The sequence below is a fragment of the Thunnus albacares genome, chromosome 5 (genome assembly GCF_914725855.1).
Source record: "Thunnus albacares chromosome 5, fThuAlb1.1, whole genome shotgun sequence".
Taxonomy (NCBI): domain Eukaryota; kingdom Metazoa; phylum Chordata; class Actinopteri; order Scombriformes; family Scombridae; genus Thunnus; species Thunnus albacares.
Genome location: NC_058110.1, coordinates 22,640,882 through 22,657,457, shown reverse-complemented (window position 1 = coordinate 22,657,457; position 16,576 = coordinate 22,640,882). Strand labels below are relative to the sequence as shown.

General features: G+C 37.6%; 2 protein-coding genes across 4 annotated transcripts; both read right to left on the bottom strand.

Moving 5' to 3' along the window:
- Positions 1–45: 45 nt before the first annotated feature.
- Positions 46–2,760, bottom strand: mrps25 (mitochondrial ribosomal protein S25). Its single transcript, XM_044351122.1, has 4 exons — positions 2,530–2,760; positions 1,256–1,362; positions 1,066–1,153; positions 46–542 (listed from the first exon to the last, which is right to left on the bottom strand). The coding sequence occupies exons 1-4, from the start codon at positions 2,661–2,663 to the stop codon at positions 353–355; spliced, it is 519 nt and encodes a 172-aa protein (XP_044207057.1). The 5' UTR covers positions 2,664–2,760; the 3' UTR covers positions 46–352.
- Positions 2,761–3,589: 829 nt separating this feature from the next.
- nr2c2 (nuclear receptor subfamily 2, group C, member 2) lies at positions 3,590–16,141 on the bottom strand. 3 transcript variants are annotated; one of them, XM_044352403.1, is made up of 15 exons: positions 15,083–16,139; positions 12,312–12,396; positions 11,950–12,045; positions 11,497–11,697; positions 11,240–11,345; positions 10,922–11,101; positions 9,807–9,963; positions 9,608–9,698; positions 9,290–9,435; positions 8,217–8,394; positions 7,645–7,766; positions 7,365–7,504; positions 6,669–6,806; positions 6,235–6,340; positions 3,590–6,026 (listed from the first exon to the last, which is right to left on the bottom strand). In XM_044352403.1, the coding sequence occupies exons 2-15, from the start codon at positions 12,369–12,371 to the stop codon at positions 5,852–5,854; spliced, it is 1,896 nt and encodes a 631-aa protein (XP_044208338.1). In that variant the 5' UTR covers positions 12,372–12,396; positions 15,083–16,139; the 3' UTR covers positions 3,590–5,851. The 3 variants fall into 3 exon arrangements, with proteins under 3 accessions (XP_044208338.1, XP_044208339.1, XP_044208340.1); XM_044352404.1 differs by lacking the exon at positions 15,083–16,139 and adding an exon at positions 13,089–13,101; XM_044352405.1 differs by lacking the exons at positions 3,590–6,026; positions 6,235–6,340 and having other exon boundaries at positions 6,689–6,806; positions 7,333–7,504; positions 15,083–16,141.
- Between the last annotated feature and the right edge of the window lie 435 nt (positions 16,142–16,576).

Genomic DNA, 16,576 nt, shown 5'->3' with positions numbered 1-16,576 from the left:
CTGTTTAAAAACGCGGAATAGAGGAGGCAAGTTACTGCAACCAGATATGCAAAGTTGTTGTTTTTTTTATTTAAATTAGTAGCAGTGTTCAGCCCAGGGTCAACACTGTGTTAGATGTAAATCACATCCAAATGTTTGGGTTCTTCAACCGGCTCATATCATGTACAAACACAAACCGGAGCCGTAGTATCGACTGCCCAAACATCAACATCATGTGTCGGTAGGTTTCTGCCGCTTTAGGATGGAGTAGAGTGCCGCTTCTTTCATATAATCATACAAAACCAAACATGATGTCACAATGCAATATTATTGTCCAGTGAATCTACAACAGTCCGCTTTCCTTCTAAGCCTCTCACTCCTGTGACGCTGCCATCTGGGTACGATATTTGCCCGTCATCTCTTTGGGCAGCGGCGTGGTGCCAGGACAGGGCATCTGTCCCTCCACTTCACAGATACACTCCCTCAGACAGTACTTCTTTGGCCCAAAGTTGGCAGGATTGGAGGCCTGCATCTTGGCTTGAGCTTCTGCCTGTAACACTTCTCTGCGGGCAGAGAGAGAGAGCAGAATAAATGCATGAACATATTGTCCAGTCACTGCAGGAATAGTCCACTAAACACATACAGTACGAGCTCAAGGTAATGTACAGTAAAGGTTGGCAGTACTTAAGTGCTGTTTCCCCAACATCTCAATCATCTGAATATTGTAGATATATTAGAGAATAGATGCATCAAAGACATTTTGCTTCAATAAATCATTGGGATACAGTTTACATGTAATCTTTAGCTGGTCTTAAAGGCTGAAAGCAGTTTCGTGATACAGTTTTCTAAAGGTAGTTGACCTTGGTGATTGAAATGATTTTACTCAGTATCTTTAAACACTGTTTTGTGTCAATATCTTCAGAAAGCACCAGTGGCCATTGTTACAATATCAATATCAACATAAACAGTTAAAAGTCTCTAATATTTCATTTTGTTAAAATCACCAAACCCATATCACGTACAAATATAGTCCTGTAGATGTAATGATGCATGGTGTATGTTTAGAGAAGTCTGGAAATGTCTTACTGTGATTTGCCCAAAATCTTCTTCACATGTTGTGAAATTTGTTTGTAGTCTTTTCCCTCCACATCAACCAGTACTTGCTCCCCATCATCTGCAGAAGAGACACAGGAGATCAGCCCAGGCCTGGTGCAGTATTTATAAAAATACACTAGTAATAATATTACATGTAAAACAACAAGGCAGGACTACGCACCCAGGTAGAACTTCAAGAACGGTGATGGTGTCATGTTTTTGAACATCATTATTTGGACCCACGGGTTTTTGTACTGAATTTGAGGAATATTGAAGAACACGAACTTTCTGCAAAGCAGGGAGAGAAGACAGTTTAAGAACAGCTTCACATAACAGGTGTTCTTACTTTATATAGTTTAGTTTACCATGCCTACAGCATTTCATACTATTTTCTGATTGTTAAATATATAATTGTAATAGCTGTGGTCCTAAAGCCTGCAAGAAATTTAGTGATACAATTTTCTGCAATTATTTGATATGACCAAGGAAACTGTAAAAATATATCTGCATGAGTCATGATCTTTGAACCTTATCTCATGTAATTGTCTTCTTTAAAGCTATTTACATATATTCTATTTTACAGTTATTATAGTGTGAAACACTAATTTAATACTTTAAAGATGCACGGAAATATGCTTGCACATTACTGCTACCTGTTTTAAGTATCTTTAGATTCATGTGTTAGAGCTTGAAGGATCATTTAATCTTATTAATTGTTATCTTGGGAAAAACAAGTGCTGTGAGATGTGAGAAATGTTTACAGTATTTTGGTTGTTTTTGTGCACTGTGTGATAGTCTTAATCTAGGAGTAAAACCCCACTGACAAATCTAAACTGAAATGATTAGTCAGGTCAACTGATTTATACAGCACATTTTAAAACAACGCATGTTAACCAAAGTGATTTACTGAGACTGAGAAATACAACAAGATAAAAACACAGACATAATTAATGGATTAGTTAATTGACTGAAATGTAAATAATGTCTGTTCTATGATAGAAACCTGAGCATCTTTGAATTCTGGAAACTGTAACCTACATTTTATAGAATTAACGATTAATTGCTTAATTTAGTAATCAAGAAAGTTAGCCAGCTGAGAATGGAAATAACTGTAAATTGCAGGCGCATAATCACAGTGAGTGACACTTTTAGCCATGGTCATACTGTCTATGACATATTACAATGTAATGCTGATATTACCAGAATTATTATGTGCACTGCTGATACATGATGCCACCGAGGTAAAACTGTGTTACTCAACGTGATTTAAGAGACATGTTTTCAGTGTCTTACTGCATGAGATGAGCTGTAAAACTGGGGCAAAAAGAGCTATGTGAAATTATCTTGAAATACTGAAGTCGGTGCTGAAAACTGCGTCTTAGCAATCAAGACAGATGTGTTAAAAGTTGACATCTTCAAAGAGGAGATACACTGTTAGCTTCCGTTAGCTCTGACCTTGCTCCGTCGCTGAGCTCTCCGTGTGTGTTGTAATTCACCGTCATGATCTTCACTCTGTTTTTAAAGATGATATCTCCTTTCTGGAGGTACTCCAGTGTCCTCCTGATCGGAAACCTTCCTTTCATAGGCATTTTAAAGTCCTTTATTATCCACAAAATACCATTTGAGACCTGCCTGTGCCTGAAGTCGTTCAAGCAGCACACGGACGGCGCCTTTTGATGACGTTAGCAGTCGTTATCACCTGAGCGGCGTAGTACTTGTAGTTTTAATGGAAGATTTACTTTTTAGCATTTAGTGCAGGAACAAGAACATATAATCATGTGTGATAATGTGTATGTATATTGTGCTTCTATATGTAGAAACATTATTTAAACACTAACATTGTCGAAGTATGTTGAAAAAAGACAAATAATAAATAGTGAAAATTAAATTATAGAAAACTTACAGAAATAATTAATTTTTGAACAAGGAAAAAACAAGGCAGCAATAGGCAAAATAAATAAATTGTAGGTTGTTTTTTTTTAACATCTAATACAGTTTAGAGGAACATTCTATTTGACAATGTTAAATAAATAATGTCGATGTTAAATTAAATACCTCATTCAGATAACTTTTTCATAAATTTTATATTTTTTTCCCATTTTTTTCCTGATTTTTGACTTGATTTAGAGGTAGGATAAAGTGCCCACATCCATGAAAAAGAATCTTAAGACTGGCTTCTTTTTTTTTGAGGCATCTATTCAGAATTTGTAAGTAATGTAAAGGTGTTGGATTATTTTTCAAAGCAGTAGAATAAAATATTGACATCTTCGATATACAGTATTTGAGTTTCTCTGACATGTAATTTTCCACATCTTTCCAAACTTTCTGACTATCCTAACAGCTGATGAATAAATGCTTTACAGCCTCAGTAAATACGTTACAAAAGCCACATTTTTGCTGACATCAGGATAGTATTTGGAGACGATTTCATTACAGGGGCAGCATCTCCATCTAACAGTAAACAAAACCTCTTTCACTCACTCGATGAGTAAAAAGTGGTGCGACAGACTCAGACTCAACTTTGATGAATAATTGTTTATTTCTTTTATAATGTGTGGCTTCAGAGAAGCCAGCCTCGGAGACTGGAATGCTGATACAGGAGCTCAGTCGTTAATACATTTGTTTTACATCTTCATCGGTGTGAGGTAGAAATGTAAGGTTGATGACAAACTTGAGAAAAACATGACTGTTGTTGAATTACTCAATCTCAATGTCTGAAGAAATACATTTCACATGGGCAAAAAAAAAACAGAGAACATTTACATAGTACAAAATTTTAACCATAGGATACTCAAACCAAAAAGATGAAATAAAATATTTTCTGATCTAATATCCTCTAATGTTGGAGCTGCTCATGGTAAATATTTTAAAGCCACAACATTTAAATCAATATTTTTCATACAGCATTTCATAAAATGCACTTAAGCAACATGCACTGCAATGCACTATAAAAATTAGAACAATGCTCCTTTTTAGGGCAGACAGCGACAGGATTTTAAAACCCCGCTTAAAAACAACATGCACTCATTTTTAATGAAATTTCACGTACAAAGGTCATTTCACACCAGTGTCTTTACAAACAGTCTGTATGGGTTTTAAACCCAAATATTACAATTGACATTTATTTCACAATACATAATCATTGTTGACTTCTTTACATCCCCATTATCATTCATGTTGCTGCAGATGCTTCTTCTCAACCTTCATACCTTATAAGTGGGTAAGCGATGCATATCTTCATATGGTCTTAAAGACATCAATGCACTCGAGACTGGCTTCCTAAAAAATGTCTCTTTTTTTTTTTTTTTAAATCAGGGAAACCTGCCCAAAAGTACTTTAAGTACACTTAGTATGTGACAAGCAAATTTGTTCACAACAAATAAAAGTTTTTAGAAAACATACAAAACACAAAGTTTTAGTCAGCATGAACGCAGTGGAACGCCACAAAAGCTGATTGATGTGCACTTAGCAGAATACAAATGCAAACACAAGTACAAAAAGTAGCATAGCTACACATATGTAATATTTCTCAACCCAAAATGTTTAAGAGCTAACTCCTTAAAAGAAATAATTGCCATCGATAAATACATGTACAAAATGCAGATTGAGAACAGTCATGACACTGATGGGACAGAAGGAAATAACATATAATTGATTGTCATAAAGGGAAAAGTGATGAGGTGATTGCACAGGTTGTATTAGCAACTTATTCAAGATAAGACAGAAATAAGTGTACCTTAACATAAAAACACACCAAAACCTAAAATCTCTGAGATGTCATTCAGTATAAAAAAAAAAAAAAAACAACATATGGATAATCTAACCGGCTAATTTGGCTTACTTGATTCTGTGAATGCAAGTTAAAGGTGAAACTGAAAGACAGATTGGATTCAGACACTGATCATGTTGTAATGATCTATAAATGCACCGTGAATACTTTATAGATTAAGGATTGAGGTTTGTTGCCATTAGACTGAGTTCATTCTTGTACCTGACTGAAGTTCTCCTTCCCGCTATTATTTTAGATTTATTTAAAGTAAAGAAATGTATATTAGGAAAGAGAGAAAAGCATTACAAAGCATGTTTTAATTCTTTGTTATGTAAAATTCAGAAAAGTATACTTAGTCTGAATTTTCAAATGAACAGCACAGTCATTAAACATTTCAGTTTATACATAACAATATAAACAAATACTCTACAGCTTTAAAGGACATTTACGTACATTTAAGTACATAGATTTTGTTTAGTCTTAAAATTAGACTTCTGAAATTCCCCTTCTAGATGTAATATTTCTGTTTATGTGATTTTTAGATTACAGACTGTTTCTTAATTCATCCCATCTGATATTGGCAACAAAAACTAGCATTAAATTATGTATGTAATCGAGATGAAAGCACGATAAAGTTTTAATAAGACTAAAACTATTTGAAAGGCTTAGGTCAAAAGGTAAAGTTCATGTATAATTAGCTTGTAATGCTATAAAAGACAGAGAAGGAGACCTTTTTTATTCAGTTCAGAGCCGCTGAATTCAGGCCAGAAACTGTTGACCTCTGCTTCACCTCCAGAAAACATTCCAAGTGTCATCCTGGCTTTCCGATGCCAGATTGATCTGCCACGGATTCCTGAATGACTCTGCACCGTGCAACGTTAGAAAACAAGGAGACGCTGCAGGATTCTGGATTTGGGTTCAATGATTCGAGAGACAAAGAGAGTACCTCTGGGGAGACTCAAGAATCTTTAAATCGACAGTACTGGGGGTTGCTGGAGTGACGGGGTGTCATTCTGTAGGGTCGGAGTCCTGGCTGTTATACTCAGCCGTCTCCATCTTGAGGATGTAGGGAATGATGCTGTCAATAGACACGTTACCTATTAAGCCGGTGAAGAAGAGCTCCTCTGTGATGTTTGAGTTCATGAGGCGCAGGGCTGGGAGACGAGTCAGGATGCGGGTCAACCTAGGGAAGTAAACATGCGACGGTTACAGCGATGTCATCTTGATATTTTATGTTTATTTACTGTCCGTTCACAGTGCCACAGTCTTCAAGAGCAAATTTAAATCCTCTATTCCTTAAGCAGAGGAGTTGTTGGCAAAGTAGGAAGTATTTAAGTAATAAACTGAAGTAAAAGATATTATTATGAAGATGAAATCTTTTTTTTATGTACCTGTAGGTGTCATCCGGATATGTTTTCTGCACGTAGTCCTGCAGCTCCATCAGCGCTTTCCCCTGAAACTTCTCAATCTGCCCGCTGCTGTCCACACCTGGATGATCTGAAGAGTCAATCACACAACAGTCATTCTCCAAAATGCAAATACCGGACATTTATATAATCTAGAGCTGCATATTATTTGGTTTCTTTAGTCTTTTATGATAGTAAACTGAATATCTTTGGGTTGTGGACTGTTGGTCGGGACAAAATAAAAAACATTTTAGGTTGCATCGCGGGTTTTGGGAAATGGTCATCTACATTTTATACCATTTTCTGACATTTTAAAGAATAAATGACTACTCGATTAATCAAGATAATAATCAACAGATTTATCGATAATTCAATTGGACTAATAATAGCTATAATATTCTATATTAAAGCAGACTCACCAGGACTAAACAACACTATAGCCTTCAGGTAGGCATATTCGTAGCTGTCAGTCTCCAACTTTGTCATGCTGTTGCAGAACTCTTGAAACTTCCAGATATGCTCCATCACCTGCTTCACCCGCTCCCCTGACAGCTTGTCTGAGACAGAAGAAAAAGCCCAACTTCTAGTTTAAAACATAAATATTACAAAAGTAGTTATTTCAGCTTTATCTAACTGGGTAAATTCTTCAGAAACAACAACAAACATGTCATTCCCATCACTGTTGATGAAAAATTGCCCCCATGCAGTTATCCTCATTAAGCCAACAAGATTGTAGTGGTGAGATGCATCAATTCTCAAATTAATGTCAAAATTTGATTTGTCATGTATGACATAGACAAATAAACAAATGATTTAGCACCACATTGAGCTGATCAGTGTGTAATACCGAAAATGTAACTATAGGGTGGAAAAATCCAAATTTTCATAATTTGTTTTCATCACAATCTAATTAACAATGCATAAGATGCCACAAGTGCTTAAGTGCATAAGTGCTTAACAAATTAATGAAGCAAAGGGAGAGGATGTTCATTCAATCCTGCCCTTCTCTCGTTTTTTATGGTAACAACTGTTTTTAAAAAAAATCACATTTTTTTCACTCCTTTTTATATCTGTGTGTCCTACTGTGAAATGATGACGAGGTCTGTGGTCCATACCATCCTGGATGCTGCTTTGAAGGTGGTTGATGATGGCAGCGAGGATGGTCGACAGGTTCATCACATGAGCACACTGAGCGAGACCCAGAGTGAACAGCTCGTTCCAGCAGGCTCGCACCAAACTGGTGTTAGCCTCCTGACTGAAAACACAAGACAGAGACGAAAAATAAAGAGAGAGGAAGATAATAAGCGTGAGCCTGTAAATGTTACACAAGTAGATCTGAGCCTCCAGTATTAAGAGTGTATTTTAAGCGCTCTTTGTTGTCAAAAGTATTCTCACCCAAGAGCTGAGAAGGCAGGGATGGAGCGTGCCCAGTGCATGGAGAGGAAGAGAAGTCTGGATGCTGACTCACAGATGTAGTGTACATTCAGATACTCAGGCATGGGGCTGGGCATGGTCAGCTAGAGCAAAGAGGCAGAGACAGAGAAAGGTTTAGGATCATGAATTACTGCAAGCAACTCATGTCTTGTGTTTGAGTGTACTAGAGACCAGCGTAGGTGTAGTACAAGACATTGTCAAAATTCAGTCAAAATATAAATATATGGCACTTTATTAAAAATATTTAAAAACAGGGTGTAAAAACTTTTTATTTAATAAAAATGGAAAGAGAATGTATTTAGTATGTTAGGCACACAACAATCTTTGTCATGTGTGTTTGTGTTTCTGCATGTCTATGTTTTGTGTGCTTTTGTTTGTAAGGTTTGTGGAACAAACACTTTCAGTATATTATGACAAAGAAGTGTTTTATATGGCATTTTTCTTTTTTTTGTAATTTTACAGCACTTATTAATAATGTTTGTAAAGTGTGTCTGTTATTTGGGTGGTTAGCTGTATGAGTTGACCCGGCTCACCTTAAAGCTGACATGGCTGTCTGTGAGCAGTGGTCCTTCCACCTCGATGATTGGAGTCTCCTGGTCTCGACCAATCAGCTGGATGGTTGTTCCACTGACACACTGCAACTTATCGGCCAGACTCTGCCCGACCCCAACTTCAGGTGGGTTGAAAACTTTGGCCAGGGTGTCAAAGGCACTGTGAGTAAAACACACACACACACACACACACACACACACACACACACACACACACACACACATCGATGTTTAAATTCATTAATTTGACAGAAAACTCTTTAAAACATGAATAGGAATACAGCTCCTTTTAGACATATCATTTTATGTATACCTGAGTAGGCAAGAAGAATGAAGCTGTAACTAGAGTTGGGTGATTAATAGTTAGTTCGATTAATATTTACACTATGAGATTTTTGATAAATAATCATCAGTAATGTGGATATAATAATTAAGTGGGTAAAGGCAAATAATAAAACAGCTAGAATATTCTGGTAAGTTCAGAAAATTACATCAATTTACTGTAATGCAGCCTTTAAAACCAGGAAAAGACAACACTGATGCCATATCACAATATTACAATATCCAAAATGTGAGATGATATCTAGTCTCATTTCACAATATTGATATATCGATATATTGCCTGGCCCTAGCCGAAGCTAATCATTATCTTGAAATAATAACTATTTATATAGCAAAAAAAAAAATAGCAATGTAAGTACCTAGAGTGGGAAATAACTGAGGTAACGTCATTGCAGATATTACAATCCAAAACATTTGCTAGATAGAAAAAAAGAAAAGTGAATTATTAGCCAATTAGAGTTGGGATAAATGTAGCCTTGTGTTTTAAATTACAAGCATTCTTTGAGCAACTTTATCTTCTGCAATTAAACACAAAAACATATTTAATGTTATGGAGTTGAGGCAAAATGGGGTTTATTTAAGTTAGAGAATATACAATATATTATATTTCAAAACAAAAATGGCCATCTTTTTGGTCATTGCACCCTGCCAAGGAGGCCACTAATGTGACACATGGTCTGACCGAATCAATATGAGAATTCCTGCTGACTGACCGTGTTATCTCGCTGGCAGATTGCTCCTCATGTTGGCTGTCTGAGGTATCGCCATTGTTCAAGTTCTCTTTCAGTGAGTCACTCAGGTTGGCCAGTGATGTCACCACATTGGCTAATGTCCCCAAGTCTCCCTGCCCAGACTCCATCTGAGGAAAAAATGAAACAATGCAGATTATTTTCCATAATTTGGTCTGGAGCAAAGCACCAAAAATGACTTCTGCCTGAAGGATTGTACTTCTATTACAAATAGCAGAAGGAGACAGACAGCAGCAGAGCAGGCAGATGTTATGTTTGCTGAAACTGCAGTAGCAGCTGTACCTTTGAGTCAGTAGCCAGCAGCAAAGTTCCATCACTCTGCATGACAGGCTGCTGGATATTAACCAGCATCCCCTGGTCCAGCAGGCTGGATCTGCACATGACACAGAGCATCATTAAAAACCGGTTCACATAACACAACATCAGCAGTTTAGAGATGGGACAGCCCTGAGGATTGTCTGCAGGTCAGATTTCCACTAACCTGGAGCCATCTGTCTCTGTGTCAGAGATAAAGGTTGGCGTGGCGATGAGCGGGCTGTTAAGGTCCTTGCGAATGTAGATCTTTTGGGTGGAGGCAGCGCAGTTGGCATGCTTCTCCCTGGGCACTACATCGATGGGCTTTCTCTCACTCTGTACAGCTGAGGACAAACAGCAGACAAACTATTTACTATTTTCTGGTTTTTTAGTGAATTATGATAATAATAACAGTGATCCCAGAGGAATGTCCTTTTTTTCTTGCCCCCTCAAACGCAGAATAGTATTCAGTAGAAAATCAGTGTCTTACTGAAGTAAAACCTCAGTGTTGCTTTAGGGTGAAGTTAGAATTCTTCAGATTGTTTAGGAAATATGATGAACCCCTGGGTTTAAACCTGCATTCTTTGGTTAAAGGAAAACCTCCCCACTCTCCACCTTGCTGAAGTATACTAACCCATTTTCCTACCTTATTTTCATTATTGATTATGTTTTAAATTGATCAATGAATCGCTCCTTCTTTAAAACATCAGACAACCTTGAAAAATGCCCATAACAATATCCTAGAGCAAAAAGTTATGTCATTAAATGTGTTGTTTTGTCTAATAAATAGTCCAAAACCCCAAAATATTTTATTTATTATAATGTAAGACCAAGAAAGGCAGCAAACTCTTACATTAAAAAGCTGGAACCATCAAATCTTTATCATTTTTACTTGAAAGATGACAAGCGATTAATCGATTGTCAATTAATCGACTAACGCCATGTCTACAAAGAAAGAGTATAGTGCGCAGCATGTTAAGTAGAGCAACAGCAGCAGCGAGTGCTTCGTCTGTATGTTTACACAGGAGGTGTTCAGGTACAGTGTTGAGCGTGGGTCACCTGGTTTTGGAAGCACTCAGAGCCCAATACACAATAACTGTAGTTATGCGTGTAAACGGCTGTAGTGATTAACATAGAAGCGTACTGTTCCATCAGACACGCATGAGACGGACGACTCAAAAACATGGCCGAAACGCTTTCTGTGTAGACACGGTGTAATTGTTGCAGCTCTATTTCTGAGTGGAACTGTGTTTTTTGTCTACATGTTTACAAATGGTGTCCTGAATCGGGATGCAAACTCACACTCGGTCTTCATCCCCATCTTAAGGCATTTCCTCAACCGGCAGAACTGGCAGCGATTGCGGTGGTGTTTGTTGATGACACAGTCCTGTTTACTGCGGCAACTGTAGGTCAGGTTCTTCCTCACGCTCCGCTTGAAGAAGCCTTTACATCCCTCACAACTGACCGCTCCATAGTGACGTCCTGAACGCAGAGAGAGCCAATCAGCGTGAGTCACTGTGTGTGTGGGTGTATGTGAGATTCATCAGCACAACATACTGTCGGATTTGGTGTTAGGATGCATCAGACATATCACATATGAAGCATCACAAACTTAAGTACCTGAAGCCTTGTCGCCACACACCAAACAGTACTCCACCGGCTGTGGTCGGCTCAAATCCCCTGACTGCCCTAGCAACCGCTCCATTGATACTGGATCTGTGACAATCTGAAAAACAATACAGGCTATTAATCTTGTGTTTCACCTTAATATAATGCCAATATCATGGTTAAAACAATATCAAATATCAAGACCAAGATTTTGCCAATAATATCATTATATTGTGTACAAGGGGGTGATATCATGGGGAAAACTATACCTGTATCCTTCCTGGCATCAAATTGTCTGCAGCGGTAAAGATGAGCTGCTTAGTGTTGTGGCTATCTGGAGAGGCCAGAATAACCTTGCCTGCCCCTGAGCTGTCAGCTGTAGTCAGAATGAACTGCTGTTTGGGCACACTGGACGGGTTCATCGCTGTCACTATCTGGATCTTCTGACCTGTCTGCTGGTCAGTTACAATCTGCAGGTGTTAGAGATAGAAGGGATGGATAGAAAGAGAGAGAGAGAGAGGGGGACATAAATGCACAGGCACCAAAGGAGTTGAACAAAAAGAAGAGAGACTGACTTTGAGGGTGGAAGATCTAAGTCACGTGTTGTAACATCAACCTGTTCCTTGCTGTTGCTAACGCATCAAAAGAGGACAACAGCAACAACAGGTAGCAGCAGTGCCATGTTCTCTGAAGCCAACTGATGTTGAGAGTATAACAGTTACCTGTATTCGCTGTGGTGTTGTGGCAGGCTCAGTGGAAATGACCTGAAAGCGCTGTGGTGACTCACTCATCACTGAGTCTGATGGAGAGGATGACGCCTAAAACATGAAACACATTTTAACACGCTTATGCTAAGGATCTTAATCAATAAGCCTGCAACACATGTGCAAAGCATAAAAATGTTATTATAAAACACTTTCACATAAATGCAGGAGGCAACAGTCTTAAGAATGTCACATGAAGGAAGTTATGTCACTATGGCAACAATAAAGGCAGCATCCAGCCAAAGAGAGCAGCTACACAGTATTAAAAAAAAAAAAAAAAAAAAAAAGATTACACAGAACTGCACATCATGCACACTCACCTCTGCCTCGTGCTCAGAGTCCACTTTCTGCTGAGAGAGCAGATTCAGGTTGGCCGTCATGATGATGTAAGGTCATTAGTGAGGTCTGTGTGGAAGAATGCCGCAGACATTATTAATCAACCACAAAAGATGCACACTGTCACAAAAGAGAATAACATTTTTATATATATTTGTCGGTGCATCAGATTTATTATGACACTGAAATAAAAAGTTACACTTTATGACGGGTAACTAACATGTTCTGTCCCCTCACATGAGACTTCATACAGATTATCAAGTCAAAAGAGTTGTACTTCTGCTTATTCACACACAGAATGAACCGACACCACAGAAAAAAAGAACAAGACTGAGACTATTGTGAGCAGATATCTCAAGTGTCTGCACTTTTGTGAAATGTTCTGCAAACCGTGTTTTCTATTGTATGTGATAGTTGTGTGAAAAGTAATGAGAAGTGCATGAAAAGAATCAGTATTTTACTAATAGTGATTACTGCATCAGTGTATTTGCATCATGAAAAATTGTAAGAAAGTAGGACTGCAACTGCAACAATTGTTTTCATTATCTATTAATCAATTACTTTCTCAATTAATTGATTAGTCGTTTGGTCTATAAAATGTCAGAAAATGGTGAAAAATATTTATTAGTGTTTCCCAAAGCCCAAGATGTAACCTCAAATGTCTTGTCCATAACCCAAAGATATTCAATTTACTACCATAGTAAACAGCTGCTTAAGAAGCTGGAACGAGATAATTTTTGTATTTTTTCTTAAAAACTTACACAAAACGATTAATTGATTGTCAAAATAGTTGGCAATAGTTAGTGCATCACCAGGTCTGAACTGCCATCCATGCAGGACCTCTACATCCAGAAGAGGATGAGGACTCCGAACACCCCAGCTACACACTCTTTTCACTGCTACCATCAGGTAAGTGGTGTAGAAGCATCAGAGCCAGATCTAGCAGGCTCAGTGACAGCTTTTACCCGCAGACTGTTGAACTCTGGGACTTTGTGAACATATGTAACACATGCACATACACATACACATACACATACACACACACACACACACACACACACACATACAGAGTCTCTCTCTCCCTCTTGCTCTCCTACACTTAGTCACCCCCCCACCAAACACACACACTCTCTTCCCTATATTGCTCCTACAATATTTATATTTTTATATCACTATTTATAGTATTTATCAGCCACCACTTATGTGCAATACATTATTAATCTATTTATCACTTATGTACCCCAATGTGCAACATAATGTATATTTGTATATATTATTTTATTACACACTCTAAATCAAATTAGAGCTTGAATTTGAATTGAAGCCAAATTTCACTGCCTTCATTGTTGCCATCTGCTGTGTTGCTGTGCATGTGACAATAAAAGCTGTTCCATCTTGATTAGGCCTAATTTTCTGTCAATTGACTACTCAACTAATCACTAGATGCTTTCAAAAAACATGCTATAAATAGTTTTTATTCTTTTTTTTAACTTCAAACAAAGGTCCATTAACCAAAGAAATGAAATTAATATTCGGTGTAGGCACACTTTGCCTTTAAAACAGCACCAGTTCTTCTCTGTACACCTCCACACAGTTTTCAAGGTACTTGGCAGGTAGGTTGTTTTAAGCGTCTTGGAGGACTTGTCACAGTTCTTCTGTGGATTTAGGCTTCCATCTCTTCATGTAATCCCAGACTGACTCAATGATGGCATATAATCTGTTGCAGAGCTCCTTGTTCGTCTTGTCGATGAAGATAGTTAGTTATGACTCTGGCTGTATGTTTGGGGTTATTTTCATTCTGCAGAATAAATTTGGGACTGATCAGATGCCTCCCTGATGGTACTGCCTGTTGGATAAGAATCTAAACATCAATAGTTCCTAAAACATTTGCACAGTACTTTACATCAATTATCAATTGTGAGTTACCATAATACATTTGAGCATCTTTCTTGGCAGAATTAAGTGATAGCACCTACTCCTACCATCAATTACCTCCTTGCACTTAACTTGTTTTGACTCTTTGTTGATTTGGGATTATAATAAAAACTGCATTTCAACAGCACTCTGCAGCAGCAGCTCCATAGCCACACTGACCAAAGGGAGGAGCATGCTGCTTCATATTATATACTGATTGGTCGAACTGAATGTCGATCAATACTTCCCCCCCAAAAACGCATCACCGATCACAACACAGAACAAAATGGAGACTCTGGCAATCAGCCAATAACACAGGAGACGAATCCTTATGATAAATATATTTGAGCATTTTTCTTTCCAGACAGTGCGGTGCACTACTGTCGGCGTGCTGGTAGTAAATGTAAAAATGCAGCTTTGGTAAATAACGTCACAGTAAAAGTCATTTCCAGCCACTCCTGTCCCCGGGATGGCAAAGGTAAAAGGGTCGAGTTCATCTGTACTAACTATAGCTTTCAAATGTTAGCTTGACACAAGTAAACGCAACCAGAGCTGCAGCGAGCCGACTGTTACCCGTCTCTCTCTCCCCCTCCTTCAGCATGCAAGGATTATTTCGGGTTAAGTGAACAGTAGTGTCACATATTAATAATTAGTTTAACTGTCTGTGAATCATATCAGGGTAGACAAAACAGCGCTCAGCGTTTCGCCGTCTGTGCCCGGATCTCGAGCTGCCGGAGTCGGCCGACCGGCTAACAAGCTAGCCGGGAGATTAGCTGTGCTGTTTTATCATCCAGTATGTCAGACAGCTTTCAACGGTTTTCAATCCGCGGCTGAGACTTACCTCCGAGCAACGGTCATCACACATTTGGGGGTCTCTGCTATTTTATAAAATATTTGTTTTGGTTTTCTTCTGTTAAAGGTCATAGTTCGTGACCCCGCACCGCCAGCGCGTTGATGATGATGGTTGAAGGTTTTTTTTTTTTTTTTTTTTCCGTCTCCTTCCTCTCTCGCGTCCCCGCGCGCCTCCAACACCCCCCCACCCTCGGCGCGAGCCAGACAGGGCTGACGTCATTATGTCTGACTGTCGAGGGACTTTTGTTGTCAAGTTGTGTGTTATTATAAATAATTAGCATTGTAAAAGAAAACAATTTAATGACAGACTATGAGAGACGGACTAAGAAGCTTTGATTCTCCATCAGTGTGTTTCATGTCTGCTCTCTTCAGTGAGATACTAAATATCATACCAATTTATCCTGTGGAAAATACTAGATTTAACATTTATAAGGTGTGATTTTTCTATACTGGACAAGGAAAGCATGTCCACCACTTATTTCAGTATACTTGCTCCCTTTTGGACTGATTTACATAACTTGTTGACAGGAAAGGTGCTATAAGCAGCAATATTATAAAACTAAACCAAATATCATATTCAATATCAATCTCTCTTTTTCTCTTGTCTAATACAGTGCTTGGTGAGTATATACTGTACAGTTTTACAGCACTGCTGTATATAAACATAATAGTAAAAAGCAACCAGAAGGTACTGTGTAACATTTTGGTTGATATGATGATTGTTGTTAAGACCCTGGTAATGTCATGGTTACTAATTTTACTTTTTATGTTCTTTTGACTCTGGAAGAAATTACATTCCTCTTTGTCCCTTACACTCATTGTATGATGTGCATTTTTATAATTAAAGAAATGTTTTCAAGTTATATCATTACCAGGAACCTAATTAAACTGAAATATATAGGTTATTTCCCAATCAACTGCCAAATGAACATGGGGACAATTATTAGAATTTTCAACTAATTCAAGAACTATACGTATATAGTATAACGTATATATATAGTTTTATAATGAAAAAAGCCACAAAAGCTAAATTCCTCTAACTTTGTATGGGCAAAACAAAAACTAAACTTTTCTTAGTTCCCTAACAAATATCCTTTACAAGTTTTAATTTTAGGTCATTTAACAACAACAATTTAACAATTAATTTTATTTGTGAATTTAAATGTTAAATACATGTAATCTAAAAAAAATCTGGTATTGTTTTAATTTTTCATGTATAGTTTTTATCTGTTTTCATCAACATTATTTACATGTGAATAAAGATTTTTGCTTGTGTATTGTGTAATTTGCTTTGTATTTCAACTAAATAAGTTAATGTAATTGTGTTAACTGCACTGTTTCCATCAAATAAACAGCTACCATAAATAATATACTGGTCTTTTTCTTTGTTCTGTTGTTGCACTCACTTAGATCTTTGCAGTAGAGAAACAAATTATATTTGCATGAGCCATTTGCCTACATTTACATGAATTGCCTCTCTCAT

Excerpts from the sequence above, each read along its gene's own strand:
- nr2c2 (XM_044352403.1), bottom strand. The coding sequence starts at position 12,371 with ATGACGGCCAACCTGAATCTGCTCTCTCAGCAGAAAGTGGACTCTGAG. Across the intron at positions 11,346-11,496 it reads TGATGCCAGGAAGGATACAG|ATTGTCACAGATCCAGTATC; the intron begins GTATAGTTTTCC and ends ATTGTTTTTCAG. Across the intron at positions 9,436-9,607 it reads TGCTGGCTACTGACTCAAAG|ATGGAGTCTGGGCAGGGAGA; the intron begins GTACAGCTGCTA and ends TTTTTTCCTCAG.
- mrps25 (XM_044351122.1), bottom strand. The coding sequence starts at position 2,663 with ATGCCTATGAAAGGAAGGTTTCCGATCAGGAGGACACTGGAGTACCTC. Across the intron at positions 1,154-1,255 it reads GTTCTTGAAGTTCTACCTGG|ATGATGGGGAGCAAGTACTG; the intron begins GTGCGTAGTCCT and ends TCTCTTCTGCAG. Across the intron at positions 543-1,065 it reads AAGATTTTGGGCAAATCACA|AGAAGTGTTACAGGCAGAAG; the intron begins GTAAGACATTTC and ends CTCTGCCCGCAG.